This window comes from Stegostoma tigrinum, chromosome 27, assembly GCF_030684315.1.
Source record: "Stegostoma tigrinum isolate sSteTig4 chromosome 27, sSteTig4.hap1, whole genome shotgun sequence".
Taxonomy (NCBI): domain Eukaryota; kingdom Metazoa; phylum Chordata; class Chondrichthyes; order Orectolobiformes; family Stegostomatidae; genus Stegostoma; species Stegostoma tigrinum.
Genome location: NC_081380.1, coordinates 36,082,176 through 36,099,220, shown reverse-complemented (window position 1 = coordinate 36,099,220; position 17,045 = coordinate 36,082,176). Strand labels below are relative to the sequence as shown.

The 17,045-nt window shown below is 42.6% G+C and overlaps 1 protein-coding gene across 3 annotated transcripts in view; it reads right to left on the bottom strand.

The window, feature by feature from the left end:
- Positions 1-17,045, bottom strand: part of cluha (clustered mitochondria (cluA/CLU1) homolog a) — an 88,773-nt gene that overhangs the window by 19,453 nt on the left and 52,275 nt on the right. For 2 of the 3 annotated variants that reach the window (XM_048557021.2, XM_059655298.1), the window contains exons 8-18: positions 16,220-16,367; positions 14,801-14,893; positions 13,420-14,114; positions 11,981-12,204; positions 11,466-11,570; positions 10,103-10,203; positions 6,101-6,253; positions 5,829-5,891; positions 4,016-4,260; positions 2,664-2,748; positions 1,538-1,691 (exon numbers count right to left, since the gene is read on the bottom strand). In XM_048557021.2, the coding sequence (XP_048412978.2) occupies positions 1,538-1,691; positions 2,664-2,748; positions 4,016-4,260; positions 5,829-5,891; positions 6,101-6,253; positions 10,103-10,203; positions 11,466-11,570; positions 11,981-12,204; positions 13,420-14,114; positions 14,801-14,893; positions 16,220-16,367 (2,066 nt within the window). The remainder of the gene's footprint in view (positions 1-1,537; positions 1,692-2,663; positions 2,749-4,015; positions 4,261-5,828; positions 5,892-6,100; positions 6,254-10,102; positions 10,204-11,465; positions 11,571-11,980; positions 12,205-13,419; positions 14,115-14,800; positions 14,894-16,219; positions 16,368-17,045) is intronic. The other variant, XM_048557022.2, reaches the window with a different exon arrangement.

Here is a 17,045-nt window from a genome sequence, read left to right as displayed (position 1 = left end):
ATGAGGGAAGATCCACAGTGAGGGAGGCCATTCGGCCAATCCTTCTGTATCACAAGGCCCAAGAGATGAATGAATACAGATAATCACCCTCAGCCTGACTCTATTCAAACATCACATCACGTTGCTCAAATGAAATTCAGGATGTCAGTCCTAAATTGCCCATTTACTTATCGTGTTGTGCATGTTTCAGAGGTCCTAACGTGACTGCTATTTTTTCAATGACGAGAGTTGTCAATCCATTTTCATAACGCAATGAATAACTTGTAATATCAGTGATTAAATGGTAAATCTTTTTACAGATTAAGTCAAATATGACATACTTCGCTTTGTAGGCTGTAAACCTCACTTCCTTTCTGTGAACTTAGTTGGAACAGTCTGTACCTGAATGGACGGGCTAAACAGAAACATTGCATGGAATAAGTACACAGGAATAAACTAGAGGGGGGAGATGGTGATATAGTGATGTAATGTCACTGAGCTAGTAGTCCCGGGGCCCAGGATAATGCTCTAGAAAGACAGGTTCAAATCCCCCCATGGTAGCTGGTGGAATTTAAAGGTCAAATAATAAATGTGGAATATGGAACTAACCTCAGGTGAAAGATTACCACAAGCCTCAGAGAAGAAATTCCTCCTCACTTGTCTTAAATGGCCAACCCCTTACTCTAAGATTGTGCCCACTGGTCCTGGACACCCCGTTGGCAAGGGGAAACTATCTTTCTGCATGTACTCCAAGAATCTTGGAATAAAAGTAAAATAATGTGGAGACTGGAAATCAGAAACAAACTCAGAGATTGGAGGAGGAACTCAGCAGGTTTGGAAACAACTGTGGAGAGAGAAACAGAGTTAATGTTTTGAGTCGGGTTTGACTTCTTCAGAACAGGTTGATCGGAACGATTCTGAAGGCGATTAGAGGACCTGACAGCTTAAAATGCAGGAAGGTAGTTCCTGGTGTCTGGGAAGTCCAGAACCAAAAGATCACAGTCTTAGGATTTGTGGCTGGCCATTTAGGACTGAGATTAGAAGAAACTTCTTCAGCCAGAGAGTGGGGAGCCTGTGGAGTTTTTGTCGCAAGTAGTTGAGGCCTAAACATGAAATGTTTAAGGAGGAGTTCAACATAGTTCTTAGGATTAAAGAGGTCAAAGGGTTTGGGGAGAAAGCAGGAACAGGGTACGGAGTTAGATCATGTTGAATAGTGGAGCAAGCTGAAAGGGCCAAATGATCTATTCTTGCTTGAACTTTCTACTTTTCTAAGACAGTCCCTCCCTTCCTGGTCAGCCTAATGAACATTCTGTGGACTGCCTTCAGTGCAGTATATCTTTCCTTAGTTAAGGGGCCTGGACTGTTTTCAGTCACCCAGCTGTGATCTGACTAAGCCTTGTATAGTTTTAGAAAGACCTCCTTGTTTTTATACTTCATTCCTTTTGAAATAAAGGCCTCATTCCCACAGGCTCATTATTAGTGAACGGTGAACAATTTAAAAATACCAAAAGATCCGAGCAGTAGCCCTTGATGTTTTCTTGTGCCGTGGATACGGTACCTTGTTGGACTTTAGCTTGTCCACTTTGGAAGAAATGGAAGGCATCAGATGCTTTGGGATTGACATGTTTAACAACTGGAAAAATATTGAGGATATCCTCCTCTGTAAAGGTGGGCCGGTGACGACTGTCGAAGTTGTACTCTTTCAGAAGGATCTACAAAGTCAAAAGGTTCCAGTAAGTATGCTACAACCTCAGATGGATCCAACCAACATCCAGATTAGGCACAGCGTTCATTACTGCAGTGTCACTTCTCAGGATGATGAGCCTTGTTCCCTCTAATTGTTCTCAACACTGTGTGAGCCTCCAAGTTCTGTGCTTGACAATGAACAGCGGAGCAGGAAATTAAGGTGTCCAGACGTGAAATGATCTGAGTGACTGGCCACACAGCTTAGAGGGAACGCCAGTGATGAGCATTAATTTGGTCCTGATCCAAGAATCTAATATAATTAAACAATCAATTCAAGAATTTTAGCTTCCAATCGCTTAGTGGTGTTTACTTCTACATGACTGGTTGGAACAGTTACAATCCATTTACAAGCAATACCACTGGTCTTTCTTAATTTTATGCAACAATGGCTGGCCAATGTTGTGTCCAGTTTCAGCCACCAGACTGTAGAAAGGATGTCAGAACCATGAAACGGGTCAGAGAAAACTACTGTAATGATAACAGGAACCTCAATTATGTGTAGAGATGAGCAAAGTAGTATTTGCTCTCCGTACAGGAGAGAAGGTTAAAAGGAAATTTAGAAAAGATGTTAAGAATGCTGAAGGATTTTGGCAAGATTACATGAGAGAAAAGATAAACTTTCCATTGGCAGGAGAGTCGATGCCTTAAAAACATGTCCTTTCAGTAACGGGCAGTAAAGTCACAGGAAATCAGGACTTTTACAGGTACAGAGTGGTTATATTTTTAAATACACTGCCTGATACAGTAGTGGAAGCAGATTCAATTAGGACTTCAAAAAAGGTACTGGGTACAAAATTGAAAATTAAAAATTAAAAATTTGGAGGACTTTGGACAGGAGCAGGGACGTGGCACCAACTGGATACTTCTTTCAAAGAGTTGGTACAGGCATGAATGGGCTGAATGGCCTTTTTCTGTGCTTCACAGTTCTATAATCTTACCTGTATACCTGACTTCACGCAGATTTCTCTCAAGAGGCTGATCTTCTGAAGGCCATACTTCTCCACAGCCTGATCCACACTCTCACTGGACAAATGATAAGCAGAGACAACATACACTGAGAATAAACAAGGAATCCATCAGGAGTCTAAACATTCACTTTCAGCAATCAGCTGAATGGTCACGAGAGCTTTGCAGGTCTCTTTGCACAGACAGTTAATTCAGAATATGTCAAGTCTGATAGCTCACAAAAACTAAGCCCTGACAGCCATACGCTGCACCCCAAATACATGGGTATAAATTATTTCCTTTCTTGACCACTTCAAAATCCAATTAAGGTGCTTCAATTCATCATTAAGAATCACCAAGACTGATGCAATTTTAAAGAACAAGTGCTATTAAATATATGAAAGAAAAATATTTAAAGTTCAAAGTTCCATTTTTTAAAAATTGCCAAATCTAAAGTCTAAATAGACTTGCACGAAATTTATTCTGAATTGCTACGTTTGGCCTAAGGCTGTATAAGATCCTCTGGGTGACTCTCTTACATCATTGCTGGGGATCATGAAGTAGGTGCCCAGCTCTCTGCTTATATTTTGTCTTCCTTTGCAAAGCTAATGTTTTTGCACCACCTGGAGATCCCCTGGTTTGGTGCAGAGTTAAGCCATCCTGAGACATGGGTCTTACAACAGAACAGCCTGATTTTAGTTAGCCCTGCACTAAAATTCAAGACTGTGTGGGTCAGAATAGGCTCTGCATTCTGCTCAGCTGTGAATCCCTCACAAGAACCTAGCCCACTGACACTCAACTGTGCAGGCTCAAGCCTTGGCATTGTACTGATTTTTTTGATAGCAATCGTTCAACTACAACCCAAGACAAAACAAATGCTCAGGAAAGGTGACGAGAGGACAGAGTAATGTAAATATCTAACTGGGAAATGATGTATTTAACTTCAGTCCTTGGGTTTAGGATCACAGCTTTTACTGGAAAAGGCCCTTCAGCCTGTCAGGTCAGTACCAATTGTCGAGCATCTTTCTATTCCGATCCCATGCTACAGTATTTAAAGTGTTCATCAAAATAGTTTTTAAATGTCTTGAGGGTTCCTGCCTCTACTACTCCTTTAGACTGTAAATTCCAAATAACGCCCACCTTCAAAGTGAAAAAAGTCTTCCTCAATTTCTCTCCAAACCTCCTGATCCTGATCTTAAGGCTGTGCCCCTGGATAGTGACACCGCTGCTAAACTAACCTGTCTGGCTTTGCACACCTCAATCAGGTTCCCCCTTTGACCTTCTCTGTTCTAAAGGAAGACCAATACGGCATTCCAGCAATGCACTGCAGTTCAGTTATCCATACCAGTCTATGCTGAAGGTGAAGTAGTTCTTAGTCTCACTACTGATGCTCTTCCAGAGTTCCTGAGGGGTCGTGCTGGCCCAGGTCGTGTTATCAGCATTTCCCAGGTGCCGTGGTTTCCTCTTGTTCCTCTTCTTCTTTGAGACAAGTTCATCCATTGGGAGGTGCGCAATGGGGTTTGGGAAGGAACTGAGGAAGCAGTTGAGGAAATGGCTTATGGCGACAGACAGGCCAGAGAGCTCCACTCCCTAAAGCAGGCAGGAAGCCAAAAAAAGGTCAAAAGCATTATTTTCGTAGGGTCTTCCAAGCTGAGCACATATGAAACTGACAGGCGGGGTAAGATGAAACAAGCCTGTCCCAGACAATGGTGCTGGGCTGTGATGACCAGACACTATTTTTAATATCTCCTTCCACCTCCACTCACTCCTACGGCATTATTAATCTAAGGTAACTAAGCAGAGGGGATAATACAGCAAGTATAAAGATAGTCTGGCAATTTCCTCTCCCACTCTCTCTGCTGATTTAAGCCAGTTCAGGAGATCATATGAAACAGAAGTTAATCTACAAAAGATATTAAGACATTGCCAAAACATCACAGCATTAGCGACACAAAGATAGCCAGCTGAGCAAAAATTTGTGCACGCAACTGGATTTTAACCCGTGCACCAGGAGTCAATAGCTTGAGAGGGGTGTGTAAAACGGCATTGTTAGACTGTGTCAGTCAGTATCCAGGTAAGAAGTGCATGTTGCTCTCGGGGACAATGACAACATCAAAACAAGAATCTTGAAGCTGTGTTTTTATTTATTTATTGATTGATTAATTAATTCACATTATACAAGTGCCCCTGGTAACATCAACGCTTTTTTGCTTAACCTAAACACTTCTTGCAACCTCTTAAACCACTGCAGTCCATCATAATGGTTTTTGATACGTGGCTTCCGAGGCCAGATGGCAATTTAGAGTCGGCCACAACGCTGTCGGTCTGGAGTCACATACAAGCCAGACCATGCAAGGTCGGCATGGAGACAGTAAGGACTGCAAATGCTGGAAGCTATAGTCAATAAATTTGGAGCTGTAAAAGCACAGCCAATGAGACAGCATCTGAGGAGCAGGAAAGTCAACGTTTCGGGCTGAAACCGCTCATGAGGAAGGGTTTCAGCCCAAAACGTTGACTTTCCTCCTCCTCGGATGCTGTTTCACCAGCCGTGCTTTTCCAATTCCAGGTTAATTGGACTCAGGTAAGGTCAGCAGATTTCATTCCCTAAAAGGGCATTAGTGAACCTGATGGGTTTCTGTGACAAACAATGATAGTTGCACGGTCAGCTCTACTGAGACTAGCTGACATGAAGAAGGGAGTTGAACAAAAATGTATGCAGGAAGCTGTTTTGCTTGGCTGTGAGAACTGGTCAGCAATTCCAAGAGAGACAAGAAGGAGGTAGATAGAGAAGATTTATGGTGCAATTGAAGTGTTTAAGTATTTGTTATTAAATAAGGCATTCACATCATGCAAACAACTCTAAAATTAATTATAAGAGGTCATGATGCCCATTTTGCCTGCGCAATCTCTTCCCATCTACTATAGGCACATATACTTTGGTCTTATTTTCAGACTGCATAGCATAAACTGCAGATGCAGTGTATGTTACACTCTTACTAAGAGGCATACTCAAAGCAGGAGTAGGCTGTTTAGTCCCCTGATCCTGTTCCGCCTTTTACGAAATCAGGACTGATCTGCACCCCAGCTCCAGCCGCAGTCTAAAGCTCACATTTATAACTGCACTTCCTCCGGGAGGACATTTATGAACATGCTCTTACCTGAAGATATATTTTGAAGATATGTTTAGCAGATCGGGTAATTAATTCAGTCACTCCAAGTTTCTGCAGTATTTAAAAAGAAGTATTTGAAAGCACCTACGTTAATAAAAATGCGGTTCTGTGCACACTTTGTATAACTACACACAAGATAAAGTTAGTCTGAATGCACTGTGGTTAAGTAACTGCTCTTAACTCAATTAAAACAGCTGACAATCTTTTAACGATAAAATCAATAGCATGTCTTTGTGTTAACTAATACAAAAAATACATACATAAATGTGGTCCAACTGCAGTCGAGCAGGACTCTTCGAAACAAACTCAACTATTTTAGCCAGGTAACGGATGTTGATGCCCCGCTGATGCATAGCTTCTGCCAACGTAGCGCCATCCATCGGAAGGACAGTGTGATCAGCACAGTCTTTTATCTAAAACAAAGAAGGCATACATTCTTCCAGATGCAGTGCACAAAGATTGGACAAAGCTGGAGAATCCAAAAGCTGAAGAGATGCCTCAAAAGCCACAGGGAACTGAGACAATTATGAATTAAATTGATACTCTGTACATTCAATGACGTCTCACAAAAGGTTTAAAAAATAGTTCCAGTCATCAACTGGCCTAAGTTAACATCGGAGTGAGTGAAGGGCCCGAAAACTGGTCTCCAGCTAATTTGAATAATCAATACAGCATAAAAGACAGGATACATTCTAAACTAGGCGACTATTTAAGTCTGGATCATGTTGAAAGTTTAATGTTTGGCTATTTCAATAAGAAAAGGAATTAGTTGACATATGACTATTCTGTCGTCCCTTTCTCCAATCCCTTCCCTTAACAAGGCATGAGGCCAAGCCAATCACGCCTCCTTCTGTCATGCTTCTCTGCAGGCCAGAATGAGAATGGCATTGGGCAGCACGCTCCCTTGTAGCTCCAAAGTCAGGAAAAGTGACTTGGTTTGGGTTGGGGTGAGTGGTCCTGGAAAATAAGTTTAAAAATTTGTGGAGAAAGAAATGGGAACACCCACCACCCACCCACACTGGCACAGACACAAACAAACACACACCCCACAGGCGTGGGCACTCACAATCATTGGAGCACGAACACGAACACACACACACACACACACACACACATTTAGGCCAGGATTTATTGCCCATCCCTAATTGTCCACAGGGCAGTATAGAGTCAACCAGATTGCTGTGGGTCTGGAGTCACATGTCAGCCAGGCCAAGTAGGAATAGCAGCTTCCCTCCCTCCAGGACGTTAAGTGAACCAGATGGGTTTGTTCTGACGACTAATAATGGTTTCATGGCTGTCCACAGACTCGGAATTCCTGATTTTTTAAACTGAATCTGAACTCCACCATTTGCCACATCTATATATGCAGCGTCAGGAATGTTCAGCCCTTCAGGATGGGTGAAATGGGCCTGTGAAATTATCTGTTTCTCTGCTGTAAAATTCAGGTATACTTTTACAGTACAGCAGCAGAGTCAGAGTCATACAACACTGAAGCAGATCGGCCCATACCGACCGGGGTTCCTAAACTGAACTAGTCCCATGTGCTTTCATTTGCCCAATATCCCCCTTAACCATTCCTATCCACATACCTGTCCGAATGCCTTTTCACTAGAACATGGAACAGTACAGGAACAGGCCATTTGGCCTACAAAGTTATGCTGAACATGCTGACAAATTAAACTAATCCCTCCTGCCTATCCTTGGTCCAAATCTCTCCATTCCTTGCGTATTCATGTGCTTGTCTAAAAGTCTCTCAAACACCCCCTGCGTATCTGTCTCCACAAGCATCCTTGGCAGCGTGTTCCAGACTTCTATCACTCTGGTAAAAAAAAACTTGCTCTTCACATCTCCTTTGAACTTTCCACTTCTCATCTTAAATGCATGCCCTCTAGTGTTAGACATTTCAACTCTGCAAAAAAAAGATTATGACCGGCAACCCTATCTACGCATCTCATAATTTTATAGACTTGTATCAAATCTCCCCTCAGCCTCTGCCGCTTCAGAGAAAACAATCACAGTCTTACTGGCCTCCCCTTATAGCTCATACTCTCTAATCCAGGCAGCATCCTGGTAAACCTCGTCTGCACCCTCTCCAAAGCCTCTGTGACCATCCTGTAATTTGGCGAGCTCACGTGAACGCAGTACTTAGCGTGGCCTAACAGAAGTCTCATAAAGCTGTATACTGACATCCTGACTTTTTTTACTCAATTCCCTGACCAATAAACGTACGCATACCATATACCTTCTTTACCATCCTATCAACATGTGTGGCCGCTTTCAAAAACCTTTAGACATGAACCTCAAGATCCACCTGTACATCAATGCTGTCCAGGATCATGCCATTAACTCAATATTCTTCCTTAACATTTGACATCCCAAAAGTACAACGCCTCACACTCACCCAAATTACACTCCAACTGTCATTTCTCTCCCAATTTCTGCAACTGATCTATATCTGCTATATCCTTCTACATGATTCACAATTCCCCCAATCTGTGTGTCATCGGCAAACTTACTAACTCACCCATCTACATTTTCATTCGAGTCATTTATATATATATCACAAACAGCAGACGTCTAGTACGGATCCCTGTGGAACACAACTAGTCACAGACCTCGAGCCAGAGCAACATCCTTCCACCACTACCCTCTGCCCTTTAGTGGCAAGCCAACTCTGAATCCAAGCAGTCAAGTCACTGTGGATCCCTTGCATCTTAATATTCTGGATGAGCCTAACATGGAGGGAGCTTGTCGAAAGTCTTCCTACAATCCACGTAAACAGCATCCCACTGCTCTACCCTCATTGAAAATTTCAATCACATTAGTAAGACATGACCTGCCCCCGCACAAAGCTACACTGATTGTCCCTAATTAGGCCATGTTTTCCCAAATGCACACAAATTCTATCCCTAAGAATTCTCTCCAATAGCCTCATAGCCACTGATGCAAGACTCACTGGTCTGTAGTTTCCTGGATTATCCCTATTTCCTTTCTTGAGCAGAGAAGGAATATTAGCTACTCGCAAGTCCTCTGGAATCTCTCAAATGGTTAGCATGGATAGAAAGGTCTTGGTCAAGTCCCCAGTAATCTCCTCCCTTGCCTCTCTCAATAACCTGGGGTAGTCTCCATCAGGTCCTGGGGACTTATCCACCTAAATGCTCTTCAAAAGACCCAACACCCGTTCCTTCTTGATGTCAAAATGCCCTAGCATATCAGCATGCTCCACACAGATCTCACCATCCTCAATATCTTTCTGCTGGACGAATACCAACTCAAGCACTTACTTAGGATCTCGCTTTCATCCCCTGCCTCCAAGCACAACTTCTGTCCTTTATCCTCGAGTGGTCCTACCTTCTCCCTCAATATCCTCTTATTTTTAAATGTACATATAGAATGCCTCAGGATTCTTTCTAACTCTACTTGCCAAGGTCATTTCATTGCACCTTCTTGCTCTAATCAGGCCCTGGGCAATTTTTGCTTTCTAAACCTTACATCTTCTTCCCTTTTGACTGAATTCACAACTTCCTTCACTATCAAAGGGTCGCTTACCCTGCCCTTCCTCCTTACTGAAACATGCCATTTCCTGAACTCTCATCAGCAGGCCTTTAAAACAACTTCCACATGTCACCTATGGAATTCCCAAATGCAGCTCCTCCCAATTTACCCTCCCTAGCTCTTGCCTAATACTGACATAATTTGCCCTCCCCCAATTTAGTATCTTCCCACCAGGTCCTAACTATCCTCATCCATAGCTATCTTAAAACTTAAGGAGTTGTGATTACGGTTTCCAAAATGCTATCCCAGTAAAAGGTCAGTCACCTGGCCAGGCTCATTAGCCAAAACAACGTTCAGTATGGCCCCTCCTCTATCTGGGCTATCCACATATTGTCTCAAGGAACCTTCTTGGACGCACTTAAGAAATTCTGCCCCGTCTAAGCCTCATGCTCAAAGGCCTCTAATATTGTAATAATACCCAACTCTGCAACTTCCCAAGCAGCTCATTCCATAACCGCACTACCCTCTGCATGAGAAAGTTGCCCCTCAAATCCTTTATCAAATCATTCCCCTCTCACCTTAAGCCTAACCCCTTCGCATTTTGAACTCTCCGACCCTGGAGCTGATTTTGTCCACAAAAAAAAAGCCACCAACTAATGGGATCGGCGTAACCATATAAGACTGAAGAAAAGCACAGCTAGTTATTTTCGGGAGGGTTAGGTGAGCAGCCAGCAGTAAAAGATAAGTTAATGGTGTTCTGTTCTTACCAAAGAAGGAATCTGGCAGGAAACAAGAAAGGCAGCGGCATCTTTCAACAACTGCTTCTGCTTTTGGAGTTCTTCACTGTTAGGATCAGGGAAACGGACCCCTGCAACAAACCAGATATCAGAACTAGATGCTGTCCATACTTTATGTAAAGCAGACCCGGAATCAGGAACAAACAACTTAGACTACTACAGCAGGCTATACATTACATAGCCCTCAAAAACACGTGAACACAGTCACCAATGATTGATTACATCCCGTTAAATGCCACATCTGGGTTTTTCCATATTCCATAACTCCCAAGTCAACATAGTGTTTTACAATAAAACAAAGCAAAAAAAAGCAGCAATTCAGTACTTCCGAAATGAATGCAGGAGCTCTGAACTAGTCAAAACAGATAACTGAAAAGAAAACCAGTCATTCAATGTACTCTGCAGGCAAACATTCAAACCAGTTCCTGAGGCACCAAATATTGTGCAAAAACATTGTCGCTGGTCTTTACGTCAATAAAGTTAATGGATACACTTTTGAAAGTAAAAGACAAGATTCCCAACATTTTGTTCTCAGTTCCTATTTCACTCCTTGCAGAGAAAATGCAAACCATTGAAACTACATTAAGCTATATCTTGTCAGGAAAACTTCACCACAAAATCTAATTATGAGCGAGCGTTACATTCCTGGAAGACCTTGCAAATGGTGACCATGTTTATAATGGGAATCAATTAGATAGCTTCCAAATATCCAAAACTGGAGAGACATAACAGTAAATAGTGGAAGATAACAGTCAATAATAACAATGTTTTTGAAAAACGAAGATTGACTGGAAGAAGAGTGTAAAAAAGAAGAAATATTTATCACTTTGACCCTTATTCTAAAGGCTCACAATATGGGCCCACATGCAATGCAGTGGCTGATACATTCAGTATTTGCTTTCCAGTCCTAGAATTAGATTTGTGATATCCTTCTGGCCACAATTTTGACTATAATCAGGCTCTTTGAGCTGGTAAGACTGGCTCATCAGCTGCAATTCTCAAATATTTTGCTTCCTCTACTTCATTAAAAAAAAAGTTCTATCAATCATTGTAGATTATTTCCATTTATAGATATGAAAATAATAACATCTCAATTGATGCTTCAAGTCCAATAGCTTCTCAATGAATATTTTCCAACATTTACAATTCAAAACAAAGCCAGTCTTAGACAACTAAATTGTAGAAGAGATCATTGCTGCAAATGGCAATAAAAGAAAACCTGGTCACTTGTTATAAACCACTGTAACAATAGGATTTCTTTTGCAGTCGCATCTCTGAAATCTATAGTAGCACAAACGTACATTGCATGGCATGTGCTATAAATCCTCCGTACCTGGTGAAAATATATCTGGGTTGAAGCGAATATTGAAAGATGTATTGCTGACAGAGCCAACCGCTTTGCAGGCATTCAGAATGACCTCCCTACTCTTCGGGTCAACTGCAAATATTGAAGACAAAACAAAAAGAGATTCCTAAAAGAAATGCACACTAAAAACAAAATGCGGCAACGAGCCCATTGAAATGCAATGAGGCAAGCGCTTTGAAAATCGAACGTGCATCTCAGAAAATTGCATTAGCTGAACAGATAGGAGCAGAAAATCGAAACTGGCGTTAATTACATGTCCCCAGGGCGTCAATGCTCAACCTTATCTTTTTAGTTAGAAAAGCCCGAGAGCACATTCTTTGGACAGAATGCAGCTTGGATTACAGAGGGAAGGTGACAACTCAGCAATCGACTTCATGCATTTCATCCGCAGAGTTAGTGTTGAAAACAATCAATGCCATCCCGATTAAAGAATCACCACCACAAGCATTGAGAGATCGGCAGGACAGCTTTCAACAAAGTACCTGTTCTGTCTTCTGATGCAACGGACTCTGCAAGGTCTCTAGCTTGATCTAATCCAGAAAGGTTTTCCTCAGCCTTACCATCTTCAGACGCAGGTTTCTTGCTTTCCACAGCCTCGGTTGGAGAAGAGCTGCCATTCTCAGTCACAGTAGTACAATCCTTCTCTTGCTTGCTGGTCTTCTGTTGCATTAGCTGCAAAGCAGCCAGCTTCATGAAAACAAGATACCTGCGAGGGAAGGAAAGGGGAGTCACAGTCAAGAAAAGGCTCCTTCCATCAATGTCAATACTAAAGAATGAAGCAGCCATTGAAACTTTTGGTAGATATTTATCCTGTACCAATGGGAATACAAATAAAGAGTCTGTTAATGATCGGAAGTTAACATATAAAATGAACTGTAAGGAGAGACACAGATTTACGACGACATTACCAGGGTTGGAGGGTTTGAGTTATAGGGTGACGCTGAGTAGGCTGGGGCTATTTTCCCTGGAGCGTCAGAGGCTGAGGGGTCAGCTTATAGAGGTTAATGACATCATGAAGGGCATGGATAGGGTGAATAGTCAAGGTCTTGTCCCCAGGGTGGGGCAGTCCAAAACTAGAGGGAATAGGTTTAAGGTGAGAGGGGAAGATTTTTTTTTAAAAAAAGGACAATTAACTGCCAGAGGAAGTGGAGGAAGCTGGTACAATTACAACATTTAAAAGGCATCTGGATGGGTAAATGATTAGGAAGGGTTTAGAGGGAACTGGGCCAAATGCTGGAAAATGGGGCTAGATTAATTTAGGACATCTGGTCGGGACGGACGAGTTGCAGCAAAGAAACAGCTAGGAGCGAGGAGAAACTTCTTTACTCAGTTGTTTGGATTTGGAACGCGCTGCCTGAGAGAGTGGTGGAGGCAGATTCCGTAAGCGATTTCAAAAAAGAGTTGGATATATATTTGAAAGTGATGAATTTAAACGAGATAGGGCTGGAGAATGGGATTTGCTGGGTAGCTATTTTGGGAGCTGGCACAGACATGATGGGTCAAATGGTCTCCTCCTGTGCTGCAAAATTCTATGATTCTAAAGCAAACAGCACAAGAGATTATAGCTAATTAAAATGCAGAAACTAGCTTTTTATGTTACCAGGCTGATAATGGCTAGTGTTGGTTAGTTGAAGTTGAATTGACTTGACTTGTTGATCACATGCTTAAACCAAGTTGTCTCCAACTCCACTGTATCCCCAATCAGTAATTTTAATGTAACAAAACGAAACATTGCGGCTTTTGTGGGTGTTGGGCTGGTGTCAGCATATAGAAAGGAAGGAGGTAGTGACAAGTGGAGATGGCATTTATTTATGTTGAAAACATGGCAATGAAACCACCCATCCTGCAGCAGAACCAAAACTAAAATCCAAAGCATCCCATAACATTGTGCCCAGAAATTCATACATAATCCTGCACTTGCCTGTGTTCAACAAAGGCTTCAATGAGCTCCTGCCTCAGACAGGACAGCCTATGCCTGTGTTCCTTTGGAAAGCCCAACTTGCTGCATTCCTCTGGGAGCTCTTCACCTTCCACAGGGAGGAAATTCAAGTCTGGTGGGAAAGTGCGCAGTAAGTCCAGGATGTAATGGCGGCTGTCATTCCCAATAATACCTTTGCACTCAACAGAGGAGCAGAGCTCCACTTTCTCATTCTTGTCATTAAGTACATAGTGCTTCTGGATCTTGAGAGGTCTTGCTGTCTTCTCCAACAACTCTAGGTATTTGAGGTGAGATACCACGGTTTTACCAAAGTCAATGGACCCATATATAACACTCTGTTCCTGCTCCCGCTCCAGAATACCGGGAATGATCGACTGTGCGGTCACCCTGTAACCCCTGTAGTCTACAACCACAGTCCCCAAAGTATAAAGCCCTTCTACATCGACTGTGTTATAAGCCCGGACCCCATTCAGGTCGTTGGTGGGAGCCACGTAGGCTGCGTTGTCCCCACCAAAGTCCTTGTAATGGTCGCGGACATCGAAGCCCAGGCTGAAGAAGATGTTGTTCCAAATAAACATCTGCATTTTTGTTTCTTCCCCTGGATTGATGGCCATGACATTTCCATCGATCACTGCCATTGCACCCCGTGTGGCAGCTGCCGCAAAGTCACTGTGCACCTTTAGAAAGATAAAGCAAACAATAAGTTTAAAGTGTTGTCGCTGCAGTGCCATGCAATCTGTAGTGAGCCGACAATACTCAGTGGTAAATAAACAGGCCTGCAAGCTGACTTGTCCGAGACATCAGCCTCCTGTTAAACTGCAACGTCCTAGCCAGTAACTTTGACTGATGCTCAGTGCAGACGTGGGGGAGCAACTCAAAATTACACACATGACATATTCAAATTGGAACTAAGTGGTCACGAAAAGAGAATAATAAAAAATATGAGAGCAGGACGTTGATGCAATAGGAAGTGCCTGTCTGGTTTTCAATTCTTTACTCCTTCAAAGCCAACCACAAGAAGGTGTAACCCAGAATGCTGAGGAATTGCAGGGAAGACTGTGCTATCCCCTATCGAATGTACATCCTACTTAATTAATTCAGGAGGCACCAAGTTTCAAGTTCGAGAAAGGTCCCTCAACAGGATACTACACCGAATGGATCTCAGGCATTTTTTTCTTAAAATTCACAACTTACATTTTCACTGCTGAATGGCATGTACATGGGGGAGAAACATACGCAAAAGTTTGGTATTTGTCAAAAATAACCCAGGAATCAATAGAAGAGTAGAGGAAATCTCAAATACACCAAGGACCACTGCGATCTAACTGGAGAGGAGAAAGAAAAACCAAAACTTCAGTTTTACCTTGAAAATGGCACGCTCGCGGAGGAGTCTTTCTGGAAGGTTCTTGCGGGGGAGCTCTCTGGTAGTTTGTAATTCTTCATTCCAGTCCCTTGTCTGGAGACACCCAGAACAGATTGTGAGAAATTACATATAACAATGAAGGATAACCACTTAGTTGTTAAATCGCTTGTTGACTCTTTTATAATTACAACCAAAGTAAAAACAAAATCGTTCTCTGGTAAGTTATGCTTCTGGGATGCCCCAGAATTTTGCAAGTAAACTATAAACAGCGTACAGAGAGGTTAGCGGAGACCCACAACTGATGGTGGACAGGGTTTAGAGAAAAGGAGAGTTTACTGCTGTTAATTAGCTGTTTATTACATCAGCTAGACATCCCATCAATTACTTCCTGTGGTGTACTTTGAAGACAAGTGCTGTTATATAGCCAACTACAGCCAAATAATTCACAATCAGATGGTCACTGGGTGACTGTTGGACAGGACACTACGGAGAACAACTCTGTGCACTCCTAGATCACCCTACCCACAATCCAGCAGTACTGCACCAAAAGGCCAGCCTAGATTACGTACCCAGGCTCACGCGGAGCTTGAATTCCACATCCCTATGACTAAAAAGTGAGGGTGACAAGTCAGCCACGATGGCAAAAACCATTTCTTTAGCTTTGTGGAAAAAGGCAAGTTGCCTGCGCTCCCATGCTTAGCAGCACTAAGGTCACCTGTAGCACCCTGCCAGTTGCTCTGGCCGTAGACAAACTCAGCAAAGAGGCTGAACACCAGGATTTACATGGTTCTGCAGCAGCCCCAAGCCTTACTTTATAGAGAGGTGAAAAGCAAGTGTAGTTTGATTCTCTGACACAGCCTTCTGAGCAAATGTAGTACAGTCAGATGCTGGAAACGTATATTTAGTGTCAAACCAAAGTCAACCGCTATTAAAAATTAATTTACAAATACATGCTTATTTGCACAATTGCAACCAGATCATTTGGAACACTGCTGCAGATTGAAATGTCACTTTTTAAAAAGCAACTTAGACCAGTCCTCACATTAACAGAGAAATAAAACCCAGGAACCATACCATGTTGAAATATCTGATAATAAAACAAGCACGAGTTATGTTTAAATGTCAGACAATGGGAGTGAGCAATTAAGCAGGGAGATGTTCAGGGCAAAACCAAGGCTCACGAGGTTGCTGATCTAAGCATTAACATGGAGAGAGTCCAGGTACCTTTCCACCAAAACACAGGAGCAGATAAGGGACCCGCAATCAGTATAATCTGCGTGTAACATCTTTCTCCATCGGGTAACTGGTGTTAACACAGAAACATTTGGAATGGAGGGGCCAAATAAAAAAAAAGGGACTTATTCTATGGCTGTCATACCTCGGGTTGTTAGAGTGCATCAGGAAAACAGTCAACAGTACCTGTCCTGGTATGTGTTCCTCATATCCCAAACGTGAAGTATACGCGTCTTCTGCACGAACACAATCCATGGCGTGCTCCACTGTGGGTGCAGTCCAGCTGTACACCTGGAAAGGGGTCGCTATCCTCTCAAATGGGTGTCGCTGAACCCTACACACCAATTGGCAATACTTCAGAATTCAAATACTTCACCCAACCGTCCCCATCGTGCTGCGTCCCACTCAACTGCATGTAAACTCATCACAAATGTATCACAAATTTCATGAACACTGATATCGCGCTGGTGTAGCCAATTCCAGATACCAGATGCAACCACCACTATCCAGGGGAATTTTTTTAAAAAATTCAAGCCTGGAGCTTTATAAGGACTACAACCTTTGTATATTTGACCAAGTCCTAGACAGCAATGGTCAGACTTAAAGTTAAAGAATGGTGTAGACAGGCAATCTTGGCATTGCATTTCTCAGTGCAGTTTTGTGGAGAGCAAAGAAAAAGTACAGTTTTGCATTTTACCATGTGATGATGCTGTGGCTTTAAGAGTGGTGTTTTGTCCTGATTTCTTTTAGAGAGCGATTGGTGTTCAGGCGATCAGCAGTCCATGAGAAGATAAACAACTTGAGGCGCCTTGGGGTTTTTCTTTTAAAACGTTGCAACAATAGAAGCAGCCTGAGTGGGTGTGGTCAAGCTCTCAGATCCAGGATTTTTAGTTTGCTAATCAGCAGTTGTGGCTGGGGTCTCAGCAGGGTTGGAAGGCAGTGATTCTCTCCCAGTTCCTGCACTCACTCTCTCAGAATTGCCTTTTAATGTTCTTTCCTCCTGGGTCGGAGG